The following is a 23798-nucleotide window of genomic DNA, read 5'->3' on the forward strand; positions in this document are numbered from 1 at the left end:
CCCGCCCCCTCCCTCCTTATGAGCGAGAGGAGCGCGGCGCCGGAGCCACACTGCGCCGAGCCCGCGCCCCGCCGCCACCTCGGCCCGGGAGCCAGGCAGCCAGCCCGGCGTGCGCGCGCGGGGCGCCCGAGCCGCGGGGGCGCACGGCGGCGCCCGGAGGGGAGCGCCCCGGGGTGGCCGCTGCTCCGGGCACCATGCAGCGAGCCGGCGGCGGGGGCGCCCCCGGGGGCAGCAGCGGGGGCGGCGGCGGCGGCGGCGGCGGGGGCCCGGGCACCGCCTTCTCCATCGACTCTCTGATCGGGCCGCCGCCGCCGCGCTCCGGCCACTTGCTGTACACCGGCTACCCCATGTTCATGCCCTACCGGCCCCTCGTGCTGCCGCAGGCGCTGGCTCCCGCGCCGCTGCCCGCCGGCCTCCCGCCCCTCGCCCCGCTTGCCTCCTTCGCCGGCCGCCTGACCAACACCTTCTGCGCGGGGCTGGGCCAGGCCGTGCCCTCGATGGTGGCGCTGACCACCGCGCTGCCCAGCTTCGCGGAGCCACCCGACGCCTTCTACGGGCCCCCGGAGCTCGCCGCCGCCGCCGCCGCCGCCACTGCCGCCCGAAACCACCCCGAGCCGGGCGGCCGACGCCCGGAGGGCGGGCTGGACACCGACGAGCCGCTGCCCGCCCGCGAGAAAGTGGCAGAACCCCCAGCGCCCCCGCCTGCGCACTTCTCCGAGACTTTCCCAAGTCTTCCGGGTAAGTGCCCGGGGCCGACCAAGTCGCCGGGCGGGAGGCTGGTCCCCCTGGAAGTCCGAGGCGGCAGCCTGCTCTCGGAGCCCCGGCACCTGCTCAGAGCCCGCTGAGTCCCGGAGCCCCATATGCGCCGCCGTTGTGCGGAGCCACCTCCAGGTCCCAGATCCGCCGCCCGCTCTGCCTCCAGAGAGCCTGCAGCCTCGGCCCCGAGACTCGCCCGTGCTCCCGGCCAGACTAGCGGCTTGCCTCCCGGCGGTCTAGTCCTCCGGCCCCGGCTCCTGCGGCTGCTTGCAGAACCTCTTGCTCCTCTGCTGGGAATAGAGAAGCTGCAAGTGTGGGATTCCTGGGGACACCAGCCAGACCCCCGGGTGAGGGGGCAGTGGGGCAGCTGTCAGTTCAGTAAGGGCTTCTGCGGAGGCGGTGGTTGACCCCCTGCGGGCCCTGGGAACGCAGGGGCAAAGGGAGCGTCTTAAAGTGGTGCTGATGGTGGGGGGACCTGTGTGTCTCTTGGGTGTGGAGGTCGCTTCTGAACTGGCGGATTTACAGCCAGGCCTTGGAGAATCAAGCGAGGGCCTCGCATTGCGGACTGAGGTGGTCTGGGAGGCGGAGAGACAGGCTGAAGGCAGGGCTGAGTGGGGTGTGGCCCCAAGGCCTGGGAGTCCAGAATCCAGCTAAGATCCTGGAACCAGTGAGATTCAGCTAAGAGATCGTTCAGGGATCTCCAATCCCCCATAGGAGAATCACCTCTCAGGAGAGGTGAGGTGTATTCAAACAACCCTGTTTCTAATTAGTCCAAACAGGCCTCCCTGTTGACCTTTAACCCCTAGAAGCTGGAAAAGCTTTCACTCTCCAGAGGCAGATTCAGGTGTGCTGAGACCCACAGCTTATGCAGTTTGGTGGGTGGGCCCTATTTAAGAAAAACAGGGACTTCTTGCAAGTGTGGTGTTCTGAAGCTTCAAGTTCTTTAACATCAGGATGAAGCTGCCTCTGCTTAACCGTTCATCACATCCAGTTTAGCAGGTGGAAGGGACCCAGGAGGCTTGGGGGAGGACTCTAGTACAAGGAGAGCCAGGAGCCCCCTTTGTCCTTCCTCAGGAGAGCCGTTCCTGGGGAGGGGTTCCTGGGCCCTTTCTCAGAGTTGTCCAAAGGGCCAGTACTTCTTCCAGACCCCAAGGGCTGCTCTGGAGTCTGTCTGCCTCTTCTTTCCCCCTTTAGCCCTGGGCATTCTGGCTCTGGGGTACTCAGCTGCTGGTTTTTTGTACCTGGTTGGACCAGGAGGAACCAGTGACTGAAATCTAGGCAGCATCTCCTGGGAAGGATCCAGAGGAAATGATAGAGCAGCAGCTGGAACGTGGGAGGAGATGTCCACAAGATAAGGGGTGGGGGTGGGGAGGAGCCACAGGAGGACAGGAGGAGGGAAGGGTCGGTGGGGAGTCCTGAGACAGAAGGGAGAGCCAGGCTGGTGGCTTTGGGGGGTGAAGGGGTTTGGAGGCAGTAGGAGAAGCAGACACTTGAGGAGCAGATGAGCAGAGCCGGAGGGGAGAGGAAGACATCCCAGTGGAGGAGAGCAGGGGTGGAGTATCCCCAGGGCATGGGAGACCAAGCAACTCGTCCTGCTCTTCAGGTTCCCCGCTCCACCCGCTTCTTGTTTTGCCCCATCTGTGCAGTGGGGCCTCTCTTCTGAAGCAGGTAGAATATCGGCAGGAACACCAGGCGTGGAGGTGGGGAAAGCAGAAGGAAAGGACAGGAGAGAAACGCTGAGGAATAGAATAGAGGCGCACAGACGGACTGCGCGCCCAGCTCGTCCAGAGATGCGAGCATGGAGAGGGCTGCCTGTTGGAAGAGACGGGCAAGGGGTTTCCAGTGCTGGCTCCAGGAAAAGGGGAGCAGCATTTCTGGGCCAGAAGTGTGTGTGTGTGTGTGTGTGCAAGAGTTCTGTCCTGAGAGGACTGGGAAGGAGCTAAATAAATATACTAGTAGGAGAGAGGGGAACGTTTCAACACTAGGGATAATTTTTTTTAAGGTTTGTCAATATTGAGAGTTACAAGAAATGAATTTATATACAGAACGAGGAAGAAAAGAGCTTCATCACCTAAAGAGAACGTTGGAAGCAGTAAAGGGGATTGTTCATCGTTCCTGGAGTAACGACAAGGAATTTCTTTGCTAAGAAGGATGAGAAGGAGACCTCCCAGAGGAAGAATTCTGAGAGGTGCTGGAGTGAAGGTCATCCCCCCATTAGGAAGAGAGGCACAGAAAGGGTTCTCAGTGGGGCTTCTGGGGCTGAGCAGAAAGGCGAGATTTCAGATGGAAGGTTCACAGTTAATGAATGGGAGGGCTTCCTGTGACTGCGGCTTCTTCTCCCTCTTAGTGCAAACTCTCCCGACTCGTCTTCACCTCACCACTCATGTCCACCTTCCCAGTCTTGATTTTTTTTCCCCAACAGAGTTGAGAAAAGAAAATAGCAATTCCAGAAACGTTAGACATAAAATCGGTTTGAGGAGTGATGACACATGGCCCATGCTGAAAGTGGTGGGAAAGCGAACACTCCACTTGGCAAATTGTATTAGAGTATTTAGTATGAAGTAAAAGAGTTCTTAGAGCGAATAATGGAGTTGGAACCTCATTACAGAAGATTTTGGAGACGGGATGGCATCTTTAAAGTGACAGAGGAGGAATTGCTATTCTACTGTGAATGGGTAACGTGGGTCTGAAGTTATTAATTTACATTTGTCTAGTGTCTTACAATTACTATCCATTTAAATGAAATTACAGTGAAGATAGGCCAATTTGGAGGATGGTGAGTGAAGTTCTTTTTGTTGGGAATTTGAAGGACTATTTCTAAAAATTTTGCTGAGAGTTGAGACAGATAGCGCCCTACTAGAATTGATGAGGAAGAAAGCAGAACTTTATTATGATTTGATGGCAGGGTAGAAGCTATATTAGCAGGCAAAGAGAAATACCATGTACAGAAATAATGGGGGCAGAAAAGATTTGAAAATGGTACCCTGAAAGCAATTCTAAGTTTGGAGCATGGGAGCAGTCGATGTGGATAACTGGGAGAGATGTCTTAATAGGAGTGATAACAGAATTTTGAACTAGCAGGGAAGATTTAAAAGTATGAATCAACAGAAGCTCCCAGAGCAGTGCCATCTAGCAAGTCATTTATGTCATTAAAATAATTTTCTTAGCCACATTCAAATAGTAAAATGAAACAGGTGAAATTAATTTTTATAATTTATTTAACCCAGAATGTCCAAAATATTATTTCAGCATTATTCAATATAAAAAATTTAATGAGATGTTCGATATCCTCTGTTCACGCTGTCTCTGAAATCCAGTGTTTGTTTCACACGTTCAGCGCACCTCAAGTTCAAACCAGCCACGTTTCACGTGGTCTGTAGCCTCGTGTGGACCATAGCTGACGTATCAAATCTGGAGAATTGTAAGAACGGTCCTGTGAAAGGGATGAGGGGAAAGGAGCTTTGAAACAGGTGGGTAGTGAAGTTGTTGATGTGTTAGGAATATGGAGGGAAGAGACCAGTTGGCCCCAAAAGACATGAAGAAAGAGAGTTCTGCCTTGAGTGGGATGGGCAGAGATGATCTTGCATGTGAAGGTGTGTGAGCTCTGACTGAGTTATCGAAGCTGACTTGAGAACGTGGAGCTCACACACGTCACAGAGAAGATGGGGGAAGCGGATGCTGCGTGCTAGGGAATGATGAAAAGAGCTGTCCGTTCGGAAAAATTCAGGAGAAAACTTTGATTTGGAGGTGTTTCAGAGCAGCAATTCATTCAAGGGGGAAAAGGGCTGGATTGCCTGAAAACAAATAGTTAAGGGATGGTGGATACTCTGTATGTGATTGTTGTGTCGGCAACACAAATAGAGTGAGAGTGTTTTGAAAGATAATGCCACTGCTGAGCGTGGAGAGGGAAAAACCACTTGTGGTTGAGATGGTATGGAAAAGAAAACGTGGGGGGACTAACCTGGGAGGGAGATGGCAGGGTAGCGAGCATTCTCTTCTAAAACTAAACAGAAAAAAATTTGCTAATTTCTGAATAGAGACTGGCAATAATGATGGAAACCATTCAAGGAGGCTAGTGTGATATCTGAGTGCTGACTGAAGTCAGCCACGCACCTGGCTGTAGCCAGGGAGCGCTGAAGACGACCCATCAGTTAATTTCTGAACAGGTATCCATTATGACTGCTGGAATATATTTACTCACAAGAGAAAAAAACTGGGAAGAATGATGTGACGTGGAATTAGAGACTTCTGTTAGAAACAGGAGGGAGATTTTTCTTGGGAGTGATGGAGAGCATGTTTTCCTAGAAATTTTGAGGATGAGCGTACAGGGAAAGGGACTGCTCCATTGACGTTTACAGAAAGGCACATGTTGCATTAACTTCATGTGAGTGAAAATGGACATTTATTTAGGAGTGACGCAGGGGTTCAGGTCTCAACTTTGTCAGTCATTAGCTCTACAGCTTCTGCAAGCCACTGAGTTCAATTCAGGAAACATTTGTTGTGTGTCTGTTGTGACCTTAGTTTTAAGACACTCTGCGTGGTGGGTGCTAAGTCGCTTCAGTCCTGTCCAACTCTTTGCGATCCCATGGGCTGTAGGTGTCTCTGTCCATGGGATTCTCCAGGCAAGAATACTAGAGTGGGTTGCCATTCCTTTCTCCTGGAGAGCTTCCCGACCCAGGGATTGAACCCACATCTCCTGCAGCTCCTGCATTGCAGGAGGATTCTTTACTGCTGAGCCACCAGGGAAGCCCTTAAGATGCTATGTTTATCGCTCAGTCATGTTGGACTCTTTGTGACCCCATGGATTTAGCCCCCAGGCTCCTCTGTCCACGGAATTTTCCAGGCAAGAATACTGGAGTGGGTTGCCATTTCCTCCTCCAGGGGATCTTCCCAACCCAGGGATGGAACCCGAGTCTCCTGCATTGCAGGCAGACTCTTTACTGTCTGAGCCGCCAGGGAAGCCACTTAAGACCCTATAAGTGATTCAAAATCTTATCACTTCTCTAGGCTTCAGTTTCCTCACCTATAATGTAAAAGTTTTAGTTCAGATTATTTTTAACATTCCTTTCAGCTTTATAGAACTAAAAGCTTGGTTTTCTAGCCTCAGAATTTAGAGTCAGACTGTTAACATGGACTCCATGGACCCCTTGTGAGGAAATCTGTTAATTATGGATGTGGAAAAAAATTTTTCTGTCTACATTTCTACTAGCTTCTCACTGAAATTTGACACGTCCTGTGATTATGAAGGTAGGCCAGAAACCATCGCAGGGTCCACAGTATCTGAGAGTTTTGTCGCCAATAGAGATCACAGCTATTTTCATACAAATTAACAATTTTTGGAGACATATTGTTGTTTAATGAATTGATAAAGAAATGTAAGTGATTATATCTCAAATCAGAGAAGGCAATGGCAAGCCACTCCAGTACTCTTGCCTAGAAAATCTCATGGATGGAGGAGCTTGGTAGGCTGCAGTCCATGGGGTCACTAAGAGTCAAACACGACTGAGCGACTTCACTTTCACTTTTCACTTTCATGCATTGGAGAAGGAAATGGCAACCCACTCCAGTGTTCTTGCCTGGAGAATCCCAGGGGCGGGGGAGCCTGGTGGGCTGCCGTCTATGGGGTCGCACAGAGTGGGACATGACTGAAGCGACTCAGCAGCAGCAGCAGCATATCTCAAATACATTTAAAATATTTGATAACTGTATTTTATATAATTGCTCCCTAGTGTAATCCTCTGTGTTTTAATTATGCACCTAAAAGCGCTGTTCTGAGGAGGGGCTCACAGGCTTTTTCAGGCTGCCACCTTTGGCTGACCCTGGGTGAGACAGAGAATGCTATTGGGAGGATTGGAATGGATATTGAGATACCTCGTGCCTCAGTGAGGGCAGCACTTGGGAGGGTTGGGAGAGGAGGGGTCTCTGCTGTTAACTAGGGAACTGGAGATTCTAGAAGTGAAAGTCACTCTGTCATGTCCGACTCTTTGTGACTCCATGGAGTATAAATTCTCCAGGCCAGAGTACTGGAGTGGGTAGCCTTTGCCTTCCCCAGGGGATCTTCCCAACCCAGGGATTGAACCCTGGTCTCCCGCATTGCGGGCAGATCCTTTACCGTTGGCTGAGCCACCCGGGAAGCCCAAGAATACTGGAGTGGATAGCCTATCCCTTCTTCAGCGGATCTTCCCGACCCAGGAATCGAACCAGGGTCTCCCGTATTGCAGGCAGATTCTTTACCAACTGAGCTATCAGGGAAGCCTAGATTCTAGAAGGTTGGGGCATAATTCTTAAACTCAGTGCAATGGGCTTGAATAGTCTATACTGGGGCTAGTGGGGGAGAGGCAGTAATTGGAATGAGGAGGGGCAAATGTTTTAACTGAAAAGGAGGACCGTAATATTCTGAGCAAAGTATTGGCGTTGAGGGTAGTGTTTGAGTGAGAAGCTACAGGCAAGGATTTTTGCCTTGGAAATAACAGAGAAAGAAGGATCTTTGCGGTGAAACGGATTGGGAGTTAGGCAGCAGCAATGATACAAGTAGTGGGGTAGATATACAAAAAAGAGAGGCGCTTGAAGAGGAGCAGTGGGAAGAAAAGAACTCCCTGGGAGAGAAGTTTCCCCAGAGGGAATGGTGGGGCCGGGGGTGGCGGGGCGGGGGGGTGGGGGTGGGGTGGCGGGGGAGCGGTTCCCCGCCTCCGAACCAAGGAAGAGTGGAGAGCGCCCTCTTCAGGTGCTGCCGTGGTGATGCAGGAGGTCTGGATTAGGAATGGGAGAGGAGAGGTTGGAGTATTTCACTGACGATAAGACTCATTCTTCGAGAAAGTTACAGCTTAGAGTCATGTGGAAGAAGTTTTGAAGTGCTCATTGGGAGAGTGAGAGGGAAAAGAGAAGCTTGAATTGGTGTGACAGAAGAGTGACCTTCACGGGTGAATTCAGTTGTGGTCGGAAGGGACAGCACAGCAAAGCAAGTCGTCCGGAGGCAGTGGCTTCCCTCCCTTTCCATCACGGAAGGGAAAGGAATATTCTCCCCGAGATGAGAGGAGGTGTCTTATTAGAAGCAAAAGGCAGGGTGGGGCCAAGACTAACAGAGACCAGGGTTGTGTGGAGAAAGCACTTTATGAAAATGAGGGTGGGGGAAACTGGAAACTCCTTCTGAGCTGGGGGCAGTGGGAGATGGATTCCTTGACTGAGAATTATGATAGCTTTTGTTCAGTCGCTCAGTCGTGTCCGACTCTTTGCGACCCCATGGACTGCAGCACGCCAGTCCTTTACTATCTCCCTGTCCCTCACTATCTCCCTGAGTTTGCCCAGTCTCCTGTTCATTGAGTCGGTGATGCCATCCAACCTTCTCATCCTCTGTCGTCCCCTTCTCCTCCTGCCTTCAACCTTTCCCAGCATCAGGGTCTTTTCCATTGAGTCAGTTCATCACATCAGGTGGCCAAAGTATTGGAGCTTCAGGTGTTAAAGTAGACGTCTTAGATAAGCCGGAACTCTATACTGGGAGCAATGGGAAGAGAAGCGATGCAGGTGTTCCAGGAGGGAGGGAGACGAAATTACCCCGAGACTGAAGGTGAGAAGCAGTTTGTGTTGGCATGCGTGGGTGCTCAGTCAGTAAGTCATGCCCAGTGCTTTGTGACCCCATGGACTGTAGCCCGCCAGGTTCCCCTGTCCAGGGGATTTCCCAGGCAAGAACACTAGAGTGGGTTGCCATGCTCTCCCCCAGGGGATCTTCCTGACCCAGGGACTGAACCAGCTTCTCCCTCTGCTCCTGCATTGGATGGTGGATTCTTTACCACTGAGCCACGTGGAAAGCCCTGGGTTGTGCTGGAATGGATGACAACTATCCTATAAATTATGCACAGTTACTGGGAGTGTGTAACAGAGTGGTCTTAGCCAAATTACGCCTCTGTGTGTCCCAGCTTCCCCATCAGTAAAATTAGAGGTTTGAATTAGGTAACCTCTAAGGTCACTCCAGCTTGACAGTTCTGTTGTCTGTAAGGATACCTTTCTTAGTGAATTGTTCCCTTTAAAATAGAAAAAAAAAGCCACCACACACACACACAAAAAGCAAGGGGTCGGCAGGTCGGGGGGGCAGATTCTACTTTTCAGTGCTGAGTTGTCTTGGTCAGTGTCAAGGACGCAGCACCGGGACACCCACATCTCAGGATGGAATCAGGGCTGGGCTCTAGGGTGGAAAAGGCTCCATCATCTGTGACCAGGGGTGTGTTACCTGAGTGGAGGCCATGGACAGTCGTCGTACGGAATGAGAGAACCTTTGATAAAAGGGGGTAGATCTTAACTGATCTCCATTAAGAGATCAGTTGTGACCGACTGGATGTCGTGAGGAAGGAAAAAGTGCCCGACAGCGAGTGAGAGACAGAACAGCTGTGCTGTGTGGTCAGCCCCTGGTCCCCTGTGCTATTTCTCCGTCAGGGTTTCTAAACGGTAACTTTTATTTGGCTATTTTTTGGCCGCACCAGGTCCTTGTTGCCGCGCCCCGGCTTCCTCTAGTTGCCGTGCACGGGCTTCTCACCGCGGTGACATCTCTCGTTGGGGAGCATGGGCTCCAGAGTGCTCGGGCTTCAGTAGTTGTGACTCTTGGGCTCTGGAGCGCAGGCTCAGTAGTTGTGGCCCACGGGCTTAGGTGCCCCGTGGCATGTGGGTTCTTAGTTCCCAGACCAGCGATCGACCCGTGTCCCCGACACCGACAGGCAGATTCTTAACCGCTGGACCATCGGGGATGTCCCTGGTACAGGATTTATGACAGGGTGACATTGGGTTTCAGTCTCTGTTTCATTCATTGATAACAGAGAGACCGTGCTGCCTGGAGGAACAGACACAGGTTTTGGATACCGATCTCAATCGCTTCTTGGCCTTTTGGCTGAGGTCAAGTGGATACCGATCTCAGCACCACCTCTTTTGTGACCTACGGCAGAAGACTAACCTCTGCAGTCTCTGTTGTCTCACCAGTAAAATAAACGGCAGCAATCCTTACCTCATGGATCTGAAGATTAAATGAGAAGCGGTTTGTCCAGCCTCCTAAAGTAATAGGTGGGCGAGAAATTATCGGTATTGTCCACGTGCTAGAAATGGATGGGGAGCTTTCCTGGGGATTAAGCTGGGAAAGGCATCTTTCCTAGAGGCGGTGATGGGTGACACTCTCTGAACTGGAAAGGACAGATGTTTCTGGGGGTGATGGTAACATAGCCTTGTATCCAGAGGACTTAGTCTACATGGGGCATACCTGGAGAGAACGCTGCATGTATCTAATGCAGGTAGATTCCAGGTTTTCTCTTTGGCTCTTTCTCCCTCTTTTCAGTTTTCCTGTCTTACATGTTGGTGAGAAACTCTGTGTAGACACCTTGTGGACACGGCTGCCCAAAGCATTTCTGCTGCGTCCCAGGGAGCCTGTTCTTCCTTTCTTCCCGTTAAAACAAACGTAAAACCAAAAGCAGCAAACAGATAAACAAAAAACTTTTTTCTTCATCACAATCCCTATTCCCTTATATGTCTTATCTCAGCTTAGTGTTAGGAGCACGGCTATTGGATTAAAATAATTCACGCTGGACGGATTAAGGAGGGTTTTTAAAAGTCCAAATAACTTTCAAACTTGTGAAATTTTAGGTGGCACTATTATGAGTAATTTGAGGGATGACCTAGGTATCTTTGGGGGGAAATTATTTTGGATGGGAGAGGTGTGGGAGAGAGGCAGGAGGCTTCCTTTTCCTGGAGTCATGTGATTCCTGTCACTTCTAGTTACAGCGGTGTCTGTAATCAGAACTCTTTGGGTTGCTTGGCACAACTGTTGCTCAGTTATGTCCAATTCTTTGCGACCCCACAGAGTGCAGCACGCCAGGCTTTCCTGTCCTTCACTGTCTCCCAGAGTTTGCTCAAACTCATGTCCATTGAGTCGGTGATGCCATCCAACCATCTCGTCCTCTGTAGCCCCCTTCTCCTCCTCCCCTCATTCTTTCCTAGCATCAGGGTCTTTTCCAATGAGTTAGCTCTTTTCATCAGGTTGCCAAAGTATTGGAGCTTCAGCTTCAGCATCAGTCCTCCCAGTGAATATTCGGGACATTTCCCTAATTAAACTAAAATGGATATTTATTGATTCATGTGGATCCAAAAATGCAAGCCATGTTGTTGGGTCTTTCTGTCTTGCTCTTGGTCTGGTTCCTCTCTCTGCCTCCACCTCCTTTTCTCCTGGTGAGTGAGAAGGGAGGGCACAAGCTTAAGCCGCCCTCAATTCTTATCATCCCAGGCCGGGACCCCAGTGGAGCACAGCACATGTGAAGTCCTAAGAAGACCGACTCACTAGCTTGAGTCAAGGCCCCAGGAGATGGGAATGTGTGGATAGGCCAGCTCTAGGTCACTGTCCTTGTGATTGTGAAGGTGGGGAAATGTGACTGACATCCCCACTCCCCTGGGCAGTTGATGGAGAACAACGGCCAAAGAAGGAGGTGCCATGAGTGAACAGGAGGCGCAAGGGGAAAGGAAGGAAAGAATGTTCCTTGAACTCCCTTTCGGTATCAGGGAGGAAAGCCACAGTGAAAGTTCGGCGTGCCACAGCTGAGACCCAAGGCAACCAAATGAATAAATAAATATTTGGGGAGAGAAAAACTGTTTCCATCAGTGGGCAGTATTGTTCTTTAAGTGAGAAAATACACTTTTAAATAAAAGAAATAGTGACTGGTAAGGTGATCTCATACAAACCAGTAATAATGGAAAAAGCAAACAGGAGAAAGATCAGGTGGGAATTTTGTCTTGGGAATGAGGAGGAAATGGCCTGTTACAGGACAAAGGTGAGATTCGGGGATTGAGGCCTCTCCTGCAGCGATTTTAAGGATCATCTCCAAGAATGTTAAGGGAAGGTGTTGAGGATGAGGTGATAAGTGGTCCTGATAAGGGCCAGGTCTAAACCTAAGCTGGCTTTGATAGGAAAGCTGTTGATCTGATGAAGCATCTGGGGAGGACTTCTCCAAGTGGAGGGAGGAAGACAGTTTACTGGGAAGAGTAGGAAGAGCTGATTGGAGACTTAGGAGAGCAGGGTTCTGGACCAGCTCTGTCCCTAGTGGTGTGACTGGGAAATCATTTAATCTTTTTGAAATTCAGTTTTGTTTCTCCACCTGAGAATAAGGTGCCTAACCTCCCATTACTACCACTGCTAGGTCAGCTCTACTTCAGTGAGTTGCCTGAAGATGACAGTACTAAGTGTGAAATTGCTTGGGAAGGTTAAAGGTCATGCAAGGGTGCTCTTGGCAATGATCACATTCAGTTCAGTTCAGTTGCTCAGTCATGTCTGAATCTTTGTGATCCCACGGAGTGCAGCACACCAGGCTTCCCTGTCCATCACCAACTCTCGGAGCTTACACATGTCCATCGTGTCAGTGATGCCATCCAACCATCTCATCCTCTGTCATCCCCTTCTCCTCTTGCCTTCAATCTTTCCCAGCATCAGGGTCTTTTCCAATGAGTGGCATTAGCATGCCCTGAAAGGAGCTCCAAGCTTGGGGTGGGCAGGTGGTGGTGGGGGAGTTTCTGTGACCTTGTCAGGAAGGTGGGAGGGGCTCTGGACTGAAGTGACACAGACGAAGTTCTCATGTGGATTTGGAGTAAAGAATGCTGAAGAGTCACGGGGAGAGTGGAGAGAGAGGAAGTGAATATTCGTTATTTTACCTAAAAGTATAGCAAGGAGTAGCAGCATAGCAGGGCATGAAATTAGTGAGGACGAATGAAAGACACACTGAAAGCAAGTCAGTTGCCATGAAGGGTGGGAGAAGGTACCATCTCCAAAAAGAGAAATAATTACAAACTGGGTGTGATGGTAAAATGAAGGTGGTGCACACGTGCCTCTTTTTGGGGAGATGACCTGGATTTTTCCCACCTTTTGACCCCACCCTTCTGGAAGCTGGGTATAGTTGTCCAGAGAGGGGTTTGGGGCATGTGAGGGTTGTTGTTTAGTCGATAAGTCATGTCCAACTCTGTGACTCCAGTGACTGTAGCCTGCCAGGCTCTTCTGTTGATGGGATTCTCCAGGCAAGAATACTGGAGTGGATTGCCATGCCCTCCTCCAGGGGATCTTCCCGAGTCAGGGATCAAACCTGCATCTCCTGCATTAGCAGGCGGATTCTTCACCGCTGAGCTACCAGGGGAGACCTGCCTGTGAAGGTCGTTGTTCTTTAAATGGAGGGAAGAGAAGCCAGAACTGAGTGTAGTGGGGGAGAGGCTTCTCAGCAAATAATAATGACTTGGTTATATGTCAGCTGGACCAGAGCAGGCCGGGTGAGGGCTGGACGGTGCAGAAGCTCTGTGAGTTCCCATGGCTGGGAGTCTAAGGTGGTTCTGCATCCTGGGGGCTCTTCTGCCTCATGACCCAGGCCTGTCATCCTCGCTGACCTTGGCGGCCATAGACTCCTGTCTAGGTGGTATGAGCCTGGTGGTATTTGTTCTTCCTACTGCAGAACACCTACCACAGGGTCTCTGGCCCCAAGTTAGGGCTTCTTGTCCTCTCCCAAGGAAGATTCGTTGCAAGGGCGCCCCTGAAGCCTGTGTGCTGCTCTCTGCAGAGGGACAATGCCCCTGAAGTGGACCCTACAAGTAATCATGGTTCAAACCATGTGATTTCTGCTTTTCAGGACAATAGCATCTAGGAGGACTTGATGTTTCCTAATAACAAGCTGCCCCACTGCCATTTCCCCTGGATAGATAAACAAAGGCTGCCCACAGGGAACAAGCTGGAAACTGTACTCATTTTTAAAATTTTTATTTTATATTGGGTATAGTTGATTTACAATGTTGTGTTAGTTTCAGGTAAACAGCAAAGTGATTTAGTTATCCATTCAGTTCAGTCGCTCAGTCATGTCAGACTCTTTGTAACTCCATGGACTGCAGCACGCCAGGCTTCCCTGTCTTGCACTATCTCCCAGAGCTTGCTCAGACTCATATCCATTGAGTCGGTGATTTCATCCAACCATCTCATCCTCTGTCATCCCCTTCTCCTCCTGCCTTCAATCTTTCCCAGCATCAGAGTCTTTTCCAATGAGTCAACTCTTCACATCAGGTGGTCAAAGTATTGGAGCTTCAGCATCAGTCTGTCCAATGAATATTCAGGACTGATTTCCTTTAGGATTGATTGGTTTGATCTCTTTGCAGTCCAAGGGACTCTCAAGAGTCTTCTCCAACACCACAGTTTAAAAGCATCAATTCTTTGGCACTCAGCTTTCTTTATAGTCCAACTTTCACATCCATACATGACTACTGGAAAAACCACAGCTTTGACTAGGTGGACATTTGTCGGCAAAGTAATATCTCTGCTTTTTAATAAGCTACGTAGGTTGGTCATAGCTTTTCTTCCAAGGAGCAAGCATCTTTTAATTTCATGGCTTAGGTCACCATCTGCAGTGATTTTGGAGCCCAAGAAAATAAAGTCTCTCACTGTTTCCATTGTTTCCCCATCTATTTGCCATGAAGTGATGGGACTAGATGCCGTGATCTTAGTTTTCTGAATGTTGAGTTTTAAGCCAACTTTTCACTCTCCTCTTTCACTTTCATCAAGAGGCTCTTAAGTTCTTTGCTTTCTGCCATAAGGGTGGTGTCATCTGCATATCTGAGGTTATTGAGATTTCTCCCGGCAATCTTGATTCCAGCTTGTGCTTCATCCAGCCCGGCATTTCTCATGATGTACTCTGCATGTAAGTTAAGTAAGCAGGGTGACAGTATACAGCCTTGATGTACTCCTTTCCCGATTTGGAACCAGTCTGTTTTTCCATGTCCAAGTTTAATTATACATATACATAAATTTTCTTCCCTGCTGGCTCAGCTGGTAAAGAATCTGCCTGACCTGGGTTTGATCCCTGGGTTTGGAAGATCCCCTGGAGAGGTGCTACCCACTCCCGTATTCTGGCCTAGAGAATTCCATGGACTGTACAGTCCATGGGGTCACAAAGAGTCGGACACGACTGAGCAATTTTCACTTCAGTTCACGTACGTAAATCTATTCTTCTAAAGATTCTTTTCTCATATAGGTAATTAGAGTATTGAGTAGAGGTCCCTGTGCTATGCAGTAGGTCTTTATTGATTATCTATTTTACATATAGGTCAATGTTCTCTTATATAACCAATAATGTCACTTTTAATCACAAAGGACAGAGCTTCTCTGTTTGGCCATCCTACCTAGCACAGCCAGATTGTTCCCAATGAAACACTTTTCCTTCTGCCCCAAATTTTCTCACCAAGATCATTATTTCCCATGGAAAATTTTTCACGATGTTTTATTGATCAAATTTTTTGGTTCACATCAGCCAGCTATACAGCATCTGCAGTTAGAAATTTACTTTCATGGACAGTTTATCCACCAGGTTCAATTATTCTCAATCAAATTTTGCAAATAGAAATTTTATCAACAAGATGTGCTTCTTTTCAGGTTTTAGTCAAAACCATTTTTCTATGTGCAATTTTTGTTTTGAGTGTGCTTGCTATTTGGTACGGAGAAGGCAATGGCACCCCACTCCAGTACTCTTGCCTGGAAAATCCCATGGACGGAGGAGCCTGGTAGGCTGCAGTCCATGGGGTCGAGAAGAGTCGGACACGACTGAGTGACTTCACTTTCACTTTTCACTTTCATGCATTGGAGAAGGAAATGGCAACCCACTCCAGTGTTCTTGCCTGGAGAATCCCAGGGACGGGGGAGCCTGGTGGGCTGCCGTCTATGGGGTCGCACAGAGTCGGACACGACTGAAGCGACTTAGCAGTAGCAGCTATTTGGTATGTATTATGAATTCAATAAAAGAGTTTGCATTAATTTTTTAGCTAACTCATGAGAAACTAGTAAGGCTGTTTCGGGATTGCTGTGTTGTAAAGGACCGGACTGCTCTGTTGCTCAGCCAGTCCTTCAGAATACGTTTCGGTCACTTTGGGTCTTGAGTTCTAAAGTGCTCCCAGCGCTGGTGGAACAAAGAGCAAATGGCTGGGCTCCAAATCCATCAGGGTTTAGAGTGTAGCATCTGTTGGGTTTTTGATTTTTTGGAAGGCTTTTTACTCTCTCCCCCTGCAACTCCCCGATTTTTTTTTTTTTTTTTTCTATTTTCTCCCTAAACTTTTCAGCCCTTTCAGTTTCTCTGACTGATCATCTGATTCTTCTGCCCCTGGTTGCCTGCCCCGCCTCCCCCAGCCTCACTCACTGTCCCTGACCCTTTCCTCTGAGAGCTAGCAGTATTTTCCCTTCTCTGTTGCTTTCTTCTATTTCCCTGCCATCTCCTTCCAAGAGTTGCTTATCAGACCCCTCAATGTCATGATAATAAAGGCTCAGAGAAAAACTCTTCCCCTCCCCCAACCCCTCACCACGCAGAATCCCGCCGGGATCAAGTAACCAAGAGAGGTTGTGAACCTGTGCTTCCTGTATGGCTTTAAAAGCAGCGCTGGGGGTGGCCTGCTCGTGTGGGCTCGACTTTCATGGAATCTGTGTGAAGACAGAGCGATGGATGATGTGATCTCAGGAGGGCCCTGCCAGATCGGGAACCTGGGAACCTCATCTCAGTCATCATCAATTTAGATTTATTGGACACCCCCTGGGTGCTTAGAGCTGTGCTAAATGATTTCATCCTTCAAGCCCTGAATCCTAGTTTCTGCCTTTTTGTAGCAGCTGGTTAAAGTAGTGTAGTACTGGGCTGGGTTTTAACAAGCTTTTTTTTTTTCTGTTGTTGTTTACTGCAAGCCATGTTTTAAAAATTAGAAATTAAAAGTTAGAGGATTTAGTAATGATGTTTGGGGTTGCCCTTGATTTCCTTTAGCATAAGATCCTGTCGTTCCCACCCCACACAAATTCTCTCCAGCGACTCTGAGATCAGAGGACCTAGGGCTTCCCTTGTGGCTCAGCTGGTAAAGAATCTGCCTGCAGTGTGGGAGATGTGGGTTTGATCACTGGGTTGGAAAGATCCCCTGGAGAAGGGAAAGGCTACCCACTCCAGTATTCTGGCCTGGAGAATTCCATGGACTGTATAGTCCATGGGGTCGCAAAGAGTCAGACACAACTGAGTGACTTTCACTTTTCACTTTCACTGGAAAGTGGGGAGAATATTTATGGAGAGGATGTCTTATGTCTGGAGCTGGGCTGGAGAAACAGGGTTGTAGGGAATATTTTAGGGGAGGCTTGAGAAAGGAGGGACAGAGAGGGAGAATCAGAAAGTGCTCCGGAGTAGTTTCTTTCTTTCAGTCAACAAATACTTATCCAGGACTTCCCTGCTGGTCCCATTGCAGAGGGCCTGGGTTTGATCCCTAGTCAGGGAACTAGATCCCTCATGTCACAACTAATTCCTGGTGCAGCCAAATAAAAATACATTTAAAAAGGAGGTATTTTCTCAGTGCCTGCTCTGTGCAGGTAACTTTCTAGATGCTGAGAATATAGCAGTGAAATATATATATATATATATAAATCTCTACCTTCCTGGAAAGTGAAAGAAAGTGAAAGTCACTCAGTCGTGTCCAACTCTCTGCAACCCCATGGACTATTCTCCAGGCCAGAATACTGGAGTGGGTAGCCTTTCCCTTCTCCAGGGGATCTTCCCACCACAGATCGAACCCAGGGCTCCCTCATTGCAAGCAGATTCTTTCCCAGCTGAGCCACCAGGGAAGCCCAAGAATACTGGAGTGGGTAGCCTATCCGTTCTCCAGGGGATCTTCCCGACCCAGCAATCGAACCGGGGTCTCCTGCGTTGCAGGCGGATTCTTTACCAGCTGACCTACTAGGGAAGCCCACCTTCATGGAACTTAACGTTTTAGTAGGAAGAGACAGCCAATAAAACAGAGTTCATTTTGCAGTGGCAATGGCCCCTGAGGCCCTGCGCCCAGGGAGGGCTCCCACACTCCCAGGGAACGTCAAGGCAACCTCCACATGGCTGTTCCGTCACATTTGCTCTGCAGGAGAGAGCTCGTGAGCCTAGGTCTGTCTGCACCGTGCTCGGATCCTGCGGGGAGAACACCCTGGGCACCTACCTGGATCCCAGGCCTAGGGGCCAAAATGGCATTTTTCTCCCGGGGAGCCCTAACGTGGGGCAGCCCAGCAACTGCTTGCAAAGGCATCCCGTTGCTATTTGCTTCCTTCTGCCAGGGCTAGCTTTGCTCCCCGCTTGGGCATTTGGCAAGCCAGGGGCCGGCCCGCCACTCCTCGCTGGGGGCCCATGGGAGGTGCCAGGTGCCCTCGAGCCAGGAGACCCCGGCACGGCACCCGGCCCCATCAGACACACTCCCGCAGCCTCCTTCCCCATGGGCAGGACTGCGCTGACCTAGGAATGTGTTTGCAAGGCTCGCAGAGTGCCGGCTGACACGCGGCCCTGACTCGGGAATTGAGGCCCTGGGAGCAGGCCCAGAGGTCTGGCATCTGAGGAGCCACATACTTGCTGCTCAATAGAGGCCTGAAAATCCAATAAAAATAAATGAACAAAGTTGGTTATGTATACCATAGCAACAAGTAAAGCAGAGAAGGGAGATGGGAAGCGTAGGGAGTTTTGATTTTAAAAAGGAAGATCGAGCAAGCTCTCATTGATAAAGACCTGAAGGAGATAGGGAATGAGCCAGTGCCAGAATCTAGGTGAAGAATCTAGTATTCCAAACAGAATAACCCATGGGAAGGGCAGGGGAAGGGGTGGGAGGGGCAGGGCAGGAGAAAACGTTGATGAACTAGCGAGAGAGGAGAGTGACTCGGGCTAGTTGGACCCAGAGGAGGTGATGAGAAGTCAGTTGGGCTGCGGCTCTACTGAGATTTACTGGTGGGCTGGTCACAGGTGGTGGGAGTGAAGGTCTGGTCTGAATGATGGGGGTGGGTGGGGGGAGTTAGCACTACCTGAGATGGGAAGGGAGGGAGCTCAGACCGGGAGGAGCTGACTCTGGAGAAGGTCCAGGAGTCCAGTTTGGGGTTACACTTGCGTTCTGGGGAGGTGGGGATGGCCTGGGAAAGGGCCCCTAATGACATGAAAGGGGGACACAGGGATGTGAATCTTGCAGAAATTAAACCGATTTTGGATCAGGATGAGGGCAGGGAGAAAGCCCAGGGTGCTGGGAGGTGAGCCCCGAGAGGCAGGTCACGGGGTGGGGGTGGGGGGGTCGCGGCGCAGGTGGGTGAAGTTGGGTGGGCTGGCAGAGAACCAAGCCCACCTTCGAGGGGAGCAGTAAGGCCTGGGTGAGGCTGTCACGGGGTGTACCACGTGGGCTTTGAGATGGTGGATGACGGCAGGAAGCCCTCCAGGAAGAGACAGGGCCCGGGAATGACACCACCGGAGGAGGGGTGGAAACGTGCGCGGACTGGGATGGGGTGGGTGAGCCGGAAGAGGCTGTATCGTGGCCTCTAAGGAGAATGTAAACGCGGTTCCTGAGCAAAAGGAACAGGGGCGGACAGCATCCGTTCAGGACAGCTCTGGGGTGGGGAAAGGGAGAGGAAAGTGAGCGGGCTGGTGCGGGGCCCCGCGGCTCCAGCCTCGCGCATGCGTGCGTGCACACGGCCCGTCTAGGAAGCATTTCGCGGGGTCACCTTCTCGACCTCGGAGTGTGCGTGCGACACATGTGGTGATGTGCACACATGCGCCCCCACCTGTACATCGCGAGCTCCTCTGGCCAGGGGCTGACTGTTCAGTTGACGGGTTAATCTGTTTTGTTCTCGTTCTCCTTTCTACCGGTCGGTGTTCTTTTTGATTTTTTGTGGTTCCCCTGTTGATTGGTCCTTTGGGCAGAAAACAAGGGATTTTGTAAAACTCAAACACTAAAAAACACTTGTCATGCCTTATCTACGGTTCCGATAAAAATGTCCCTATGATGCGACCAACAATGGAATTAAACTTTAGAATTATGTATGGGTTAAAATGTTTATATGCCTGTGATTACAAATAACCAGCAGCCTACTGAGTCAGAATCTCTCTTTCCCCCTTTTCCTCTCTGTATTCCCTCCCCAGCTGCACTTCTATTTCTTCCTCTGCTTCCCGTGTTCCCTCCGGTTCTCAGCTGACACTGAGCTCAGGGTCCCCGGGATTCTGAACTTGGGCAGAAAGCAGCTGTTGATGCTTCTCACCGGCTTGGCTGGGACAGAGGGAAGGTGGAAAAGAGATGGCATCTTTTTTTTTTTTTTTTTTTTGAGATGGCATCTTTTTAAAATGAAGGCTGCAAAGGGTCCTGGGGGAGCTGCGTGATTGGAAGAAAAACCTGGCCATCAAGAAGGTGGTGTGTGTGGTGGGAGGGCTCCCTGGTCTAGGCTGGATGGTCTGGTTACAGAGAATTGGTGAGGTGGGGGTACAGACACCTCCTGACTCTCAGGTCCTTGGGTAACACTTCCTAGATCCCAGTTTGGGGCAGGAGGGAATCACATGACCCCGAAGTTTCCATCTGGAAACAAGATGCCAAGATTCCCAGCTCCAGGAAAGAGGGAAGGAAGGGGGGCGGACCAGAGGGGCTCGCGTGGCTCTTCCCATGAGGCCGAGTGAGGAGCCCAGGAGGAGAACAGAGGCGGCCTCCTCTCTGTCCTGCAAAAGTGAATCCTCCTGCATTCTCACTCCTGCCTATAGTGACTGAAAGGATCCCGAGCCCGGCTCCAGCTGTTTCATCACCATGAGCAGCTGCAGGGTCTGGGCTTGGAGGGGTGGTCTGTGAGTGGGGAGCCCTTCACTGGGGTCTAGAGAGAGCCGGGGAGGTAGCAGGTAGGGAAATGAGGTTGAGCGGTGGGGGCCGAGGCATCCAGGTCCTAGGAATGGGGCCCTCTTGATGGATGCCTCCCTCACATTGCCCAAGTGAAGTCTGTGCTGGTTAATACCTTTCTTCCCGTCTCTCTGTCTTCCCAAACCTCTTCCCACTCTGCCCTGCCTGTGTGCCTCCTGTCTCATCCCCTCCATGTCTGTCTCTCCTCCGGCTGGCACGCTGTCCACGCCTGGCCCCGGTTCCATGTGCCACCTCCAACCTGTCTGCCTTCTCCTCGCCTCCACCCCAACCCGATCCCACCCTGACCCCACCCTGTTGGCCCCCACTCCCCACAGCAGAGGGGAAGGTGTACAGCTCCGATGAGGAAAAGCTGGAGGCACCCGCAGGAGACCCAGCAGGCAGTGAGCAGGAGGAAGAGGGCTCGGGCGCGGACAGTGAGGATGACGCCTTTCTGGACAGTTCTGCTGGGGGCCCCGGGGCCCTCCTGGGACCTAAACCGAAGCTGAAGGGTGGCCTGGGGACCGCAGTGGAGGAGGGGGCACCCTCGACAGGAGTCCCGGCCCCTGGGGGCAAGAGCCGGAGGCGCCGAACGGCCTTCACCAGCGAGCAGCTCCTGGAGCTGGAGAAGGAGTTCCACTGCAAGAAGTACCTCTCGCTGACCGAGCGCTCCCAGATCGCGCACGCCCTCAAGCTCAGCGAGGTGCAGGTCAAGATCTGGTTTCAGAACCGGCGGGCCAAGTGGAAGCGCATCAAAGCTGGGAACGTGAGCAGCCGCTCTGGGGAGCCCGTGAGAAACCCCAAGATCGTGGTCCCCATACCCGTGCACGTCAACAGGTTTGCCGTGAGGAGCCAGCACCAACAGATGGAGCAGGGGGCCAGGCCCTGAGGGGCCCCTAGGGGACCTGGGGAGGCATGGGTCTGCTCGGACACTGGGCTGGGCTCTGGGGACCACAGGGGCCCCTGCCATGGTCCTGCTCTTGGATGGGGCTCCGTCGGCAATTGGCACAGCTCTGGGGGGCCCTCCTGGCAACCTGAAATGCGGACCCTTTTTGGGTCCTGGGCCATGCCGGAGGCCCCAGGCCTGGACTTCAGGGGTTCTCGCTGTTGAGCAGCTGCTGGGACTAAAAGGGGGCTCCTTGGGCCTGCAGGGTGCCCCTTCCTTCAACTGATGCCCTAGAGTCGCTTTTGAGGGGCGGGAGGCAGCCAGGGTGAGACCTGCCAAGCTGGTCACAGCTCCTTATTTATTTTGTGTAAAGTTTGTATATATGGAGCTCTCTGCCTCAGTCTGTGTCTTCCAGAGGGACTGGGGAGGTCGTGTCTCCTCCAGCCTCAGTTTAACCTCCCAGCCCCAGGGTGGGCACTGCCTTGCTGGTTTACAGCGCAGGACATGCAAACAAGCAAAAGTTGGAACTCTTGCTGCCCTCCTAGGGACCCTCTCAGCACTCACTGTCTCCCCCACGTAACCTACCTCTGCTTCTGTCTTTACCCACTGCACTCACTGCCCACTGTTCCCGCCTCCAGATCTCACGCTCCTAACAGGCACCGCTGCTTCCAACTTCAGGGTAGAGGACTCACTCGCTTTTGAATTGAGAAGAAGTGAAGTGCTGGAGCCCAGGTTCTCAGGGGCCGGTACATCCAGAGCATGTCTGACTAGGTGGAGGCCATGAGTCCTGTGAGGGCCTGGGCCAGGCCAGGGGCTCACCCTCGTCACCTGGGAGCCCAACCATCATAAATTGTCTTCTGCGCAGAGGACTAGGCAGCTCAGGCCATGTCTGCTGTTCTCTGACATTCCAGACGTGAGGGCCTGGAGCGGAAGACCCACATCCAGTCCTCTGTGCTTACAGCGCTGATGGTGGTCTCCCCTCCCACCCACCCTGCCCCGTTTGCAAAGCTTGGGACCCGAGGTCCTCCTCCGTTTGAGAGGGCCCACTGCAGAGTGCAGGAGGCAGGAATGCGTGTCTGGTGGTTCTGGGAGGGTGTGTGCTGTGGGGGAAGCTACAGAGATAGGAGTTAAAGGCTTCAGGGTGGGAATTCCTCGAGCAAATTAAGGAACAGCATCAGCGGTGGACAAAGGAGACAGACAGACATGAGGCTTCGGGGACACCCTCAGGGCACAGGGTAGAACAGGAGGGAACGAGACAAGCTGAGGCTGTCGGCCGCTTCCCCGCCTTCTCAAGACGGGTTGACATCCTGTACCCAGAGAAACCAGCTGCAGCTGCTGTCACGGTTAACGGGCCTGCCTGGGAAGAAACAGGATCTGCTCTCTTCCTGAGCCACTGAGATTAAAAGGCTCCGAGGGAGGCAGGTGAGCAAGGGGAGGGAAGGGCAGCCCCGGCCAGCCCTGGCCAGCCTCCTCACTGCCCCAGGGCAGTGTGCTGTGGGTCCTGGCTCCGGGCTGGTCAGCCATCTAGTCGCTCACATGTCCACTGCCCGCCTTTCCCAATGGGACTGTGATAGCCCTTCCCTCCCAGCGGCTCTGGCAGCCAGAATGAAGGGACCCTGGAGCTGTGGTTGGTCTTGAGCCACGGCGGCACAGCGCCCGGGCTGGGACACACATCCAGTGTCTTCTCTCTTCTTTGGCTAAATTCCAGGAAGGCTGGAGGCCAAGAAAAATGTAATCCAGGTGAGCCCCACCCTGATCTAGATCAAGGCTGTCTGAAACCTTAGACTCACCCACAGAGGGAACCTACAGGGTGAGATTCTTTTTAGGAGAGAAGTCAGGCAGAGAGAGATCAAGGATCCCAGGAGCTGTTGTCACCTCGCTCTCAGGAATCCTGTCCGCAGATCTAATGACAGCAGGAGCAGAGGCCCTCAGGCTCTGTGCCCCCGCCCTGGGGCTGGGGGCAAGTGGTGGGCACGGAGAACTGGCAAAGCCAAGGCTCTCATCTGCCTTTTTTTTTTTTTTTTTCTGGCTTTGCCTCTGCAGCCTCCTGAACTATACCAGGCAGTTATTCACTCTCTCAAGCGGCTTCTTTTCCTTAGGGAACCTAAGGAGATGATTATTGCTAGCATTCTTCTAAGCCCAGGAACCCAATCTTACACGTACCCATAGCTCTGTCTCTATTCTGCCCTTATCTTTGCTTAAGGCGCTTATCCGCCTTGCGAAAGGGGCTGTGGATGAAGAAAATAAAATCCGGTTTTCTCTCTGAATAGCTTTACTTGGTTAATTTCCCCCTGGCAGGCGCCCACGCAAAGCCCGCCAGCCCGCCACACCCACCGCGCACACAGGCCATCAGCAGGGTGGCGGCAAGCGCCTTCAAGAGCGGGGACCCTAACCTGGCAAGTTCTTCAAGAGCACATGCAGAGGTTTTCTACGGGTCGTCTTTCTAGCGAGACTAAGGGACAGTCCGAGGGACAAGCAGGGGCCCCGGGTC

General features: G+C 51.6%; 1 protein-coding gene across 1 annotated transcript; it reads left to right on the top strand.

The window, feature by feature from the left end:
• GBX1 (gastrulation brain homeobox 1) lies at positions 1–23574 on the top strand. Its single transcript, XM_086394928.1, has 2 exons — positions 1–738; positions 20760–23574. The coding sequence occupies exons 1-2, from the start codon at positions 195–197 to the stop codon at positions 21308–21310; spliced, it is 1095 nt and encodes a 364-aa protein (XP_086251054.1). The 5' UTR covers positions 1–194; the 3' UTR covers positions 21311–23574.
• The last annotated feature ends 224 nt before the right edge of the window (positions 23575–23798 follow it).

Source organism: Bos grunniens, chromosome 4 (assembly GCF_055505025.1).
Source record: "Bos grunniens cultivar Pamir isolate PY7600 chromosome 4, Bosgru_T2T1.0, whole genome shotgun sequence".
Lineage (NCBI taxonomy): Eukaryota > Metazoa > Chordata > Mammalia > Artiodactyla > Bovidae > Bos > Bos grunniens.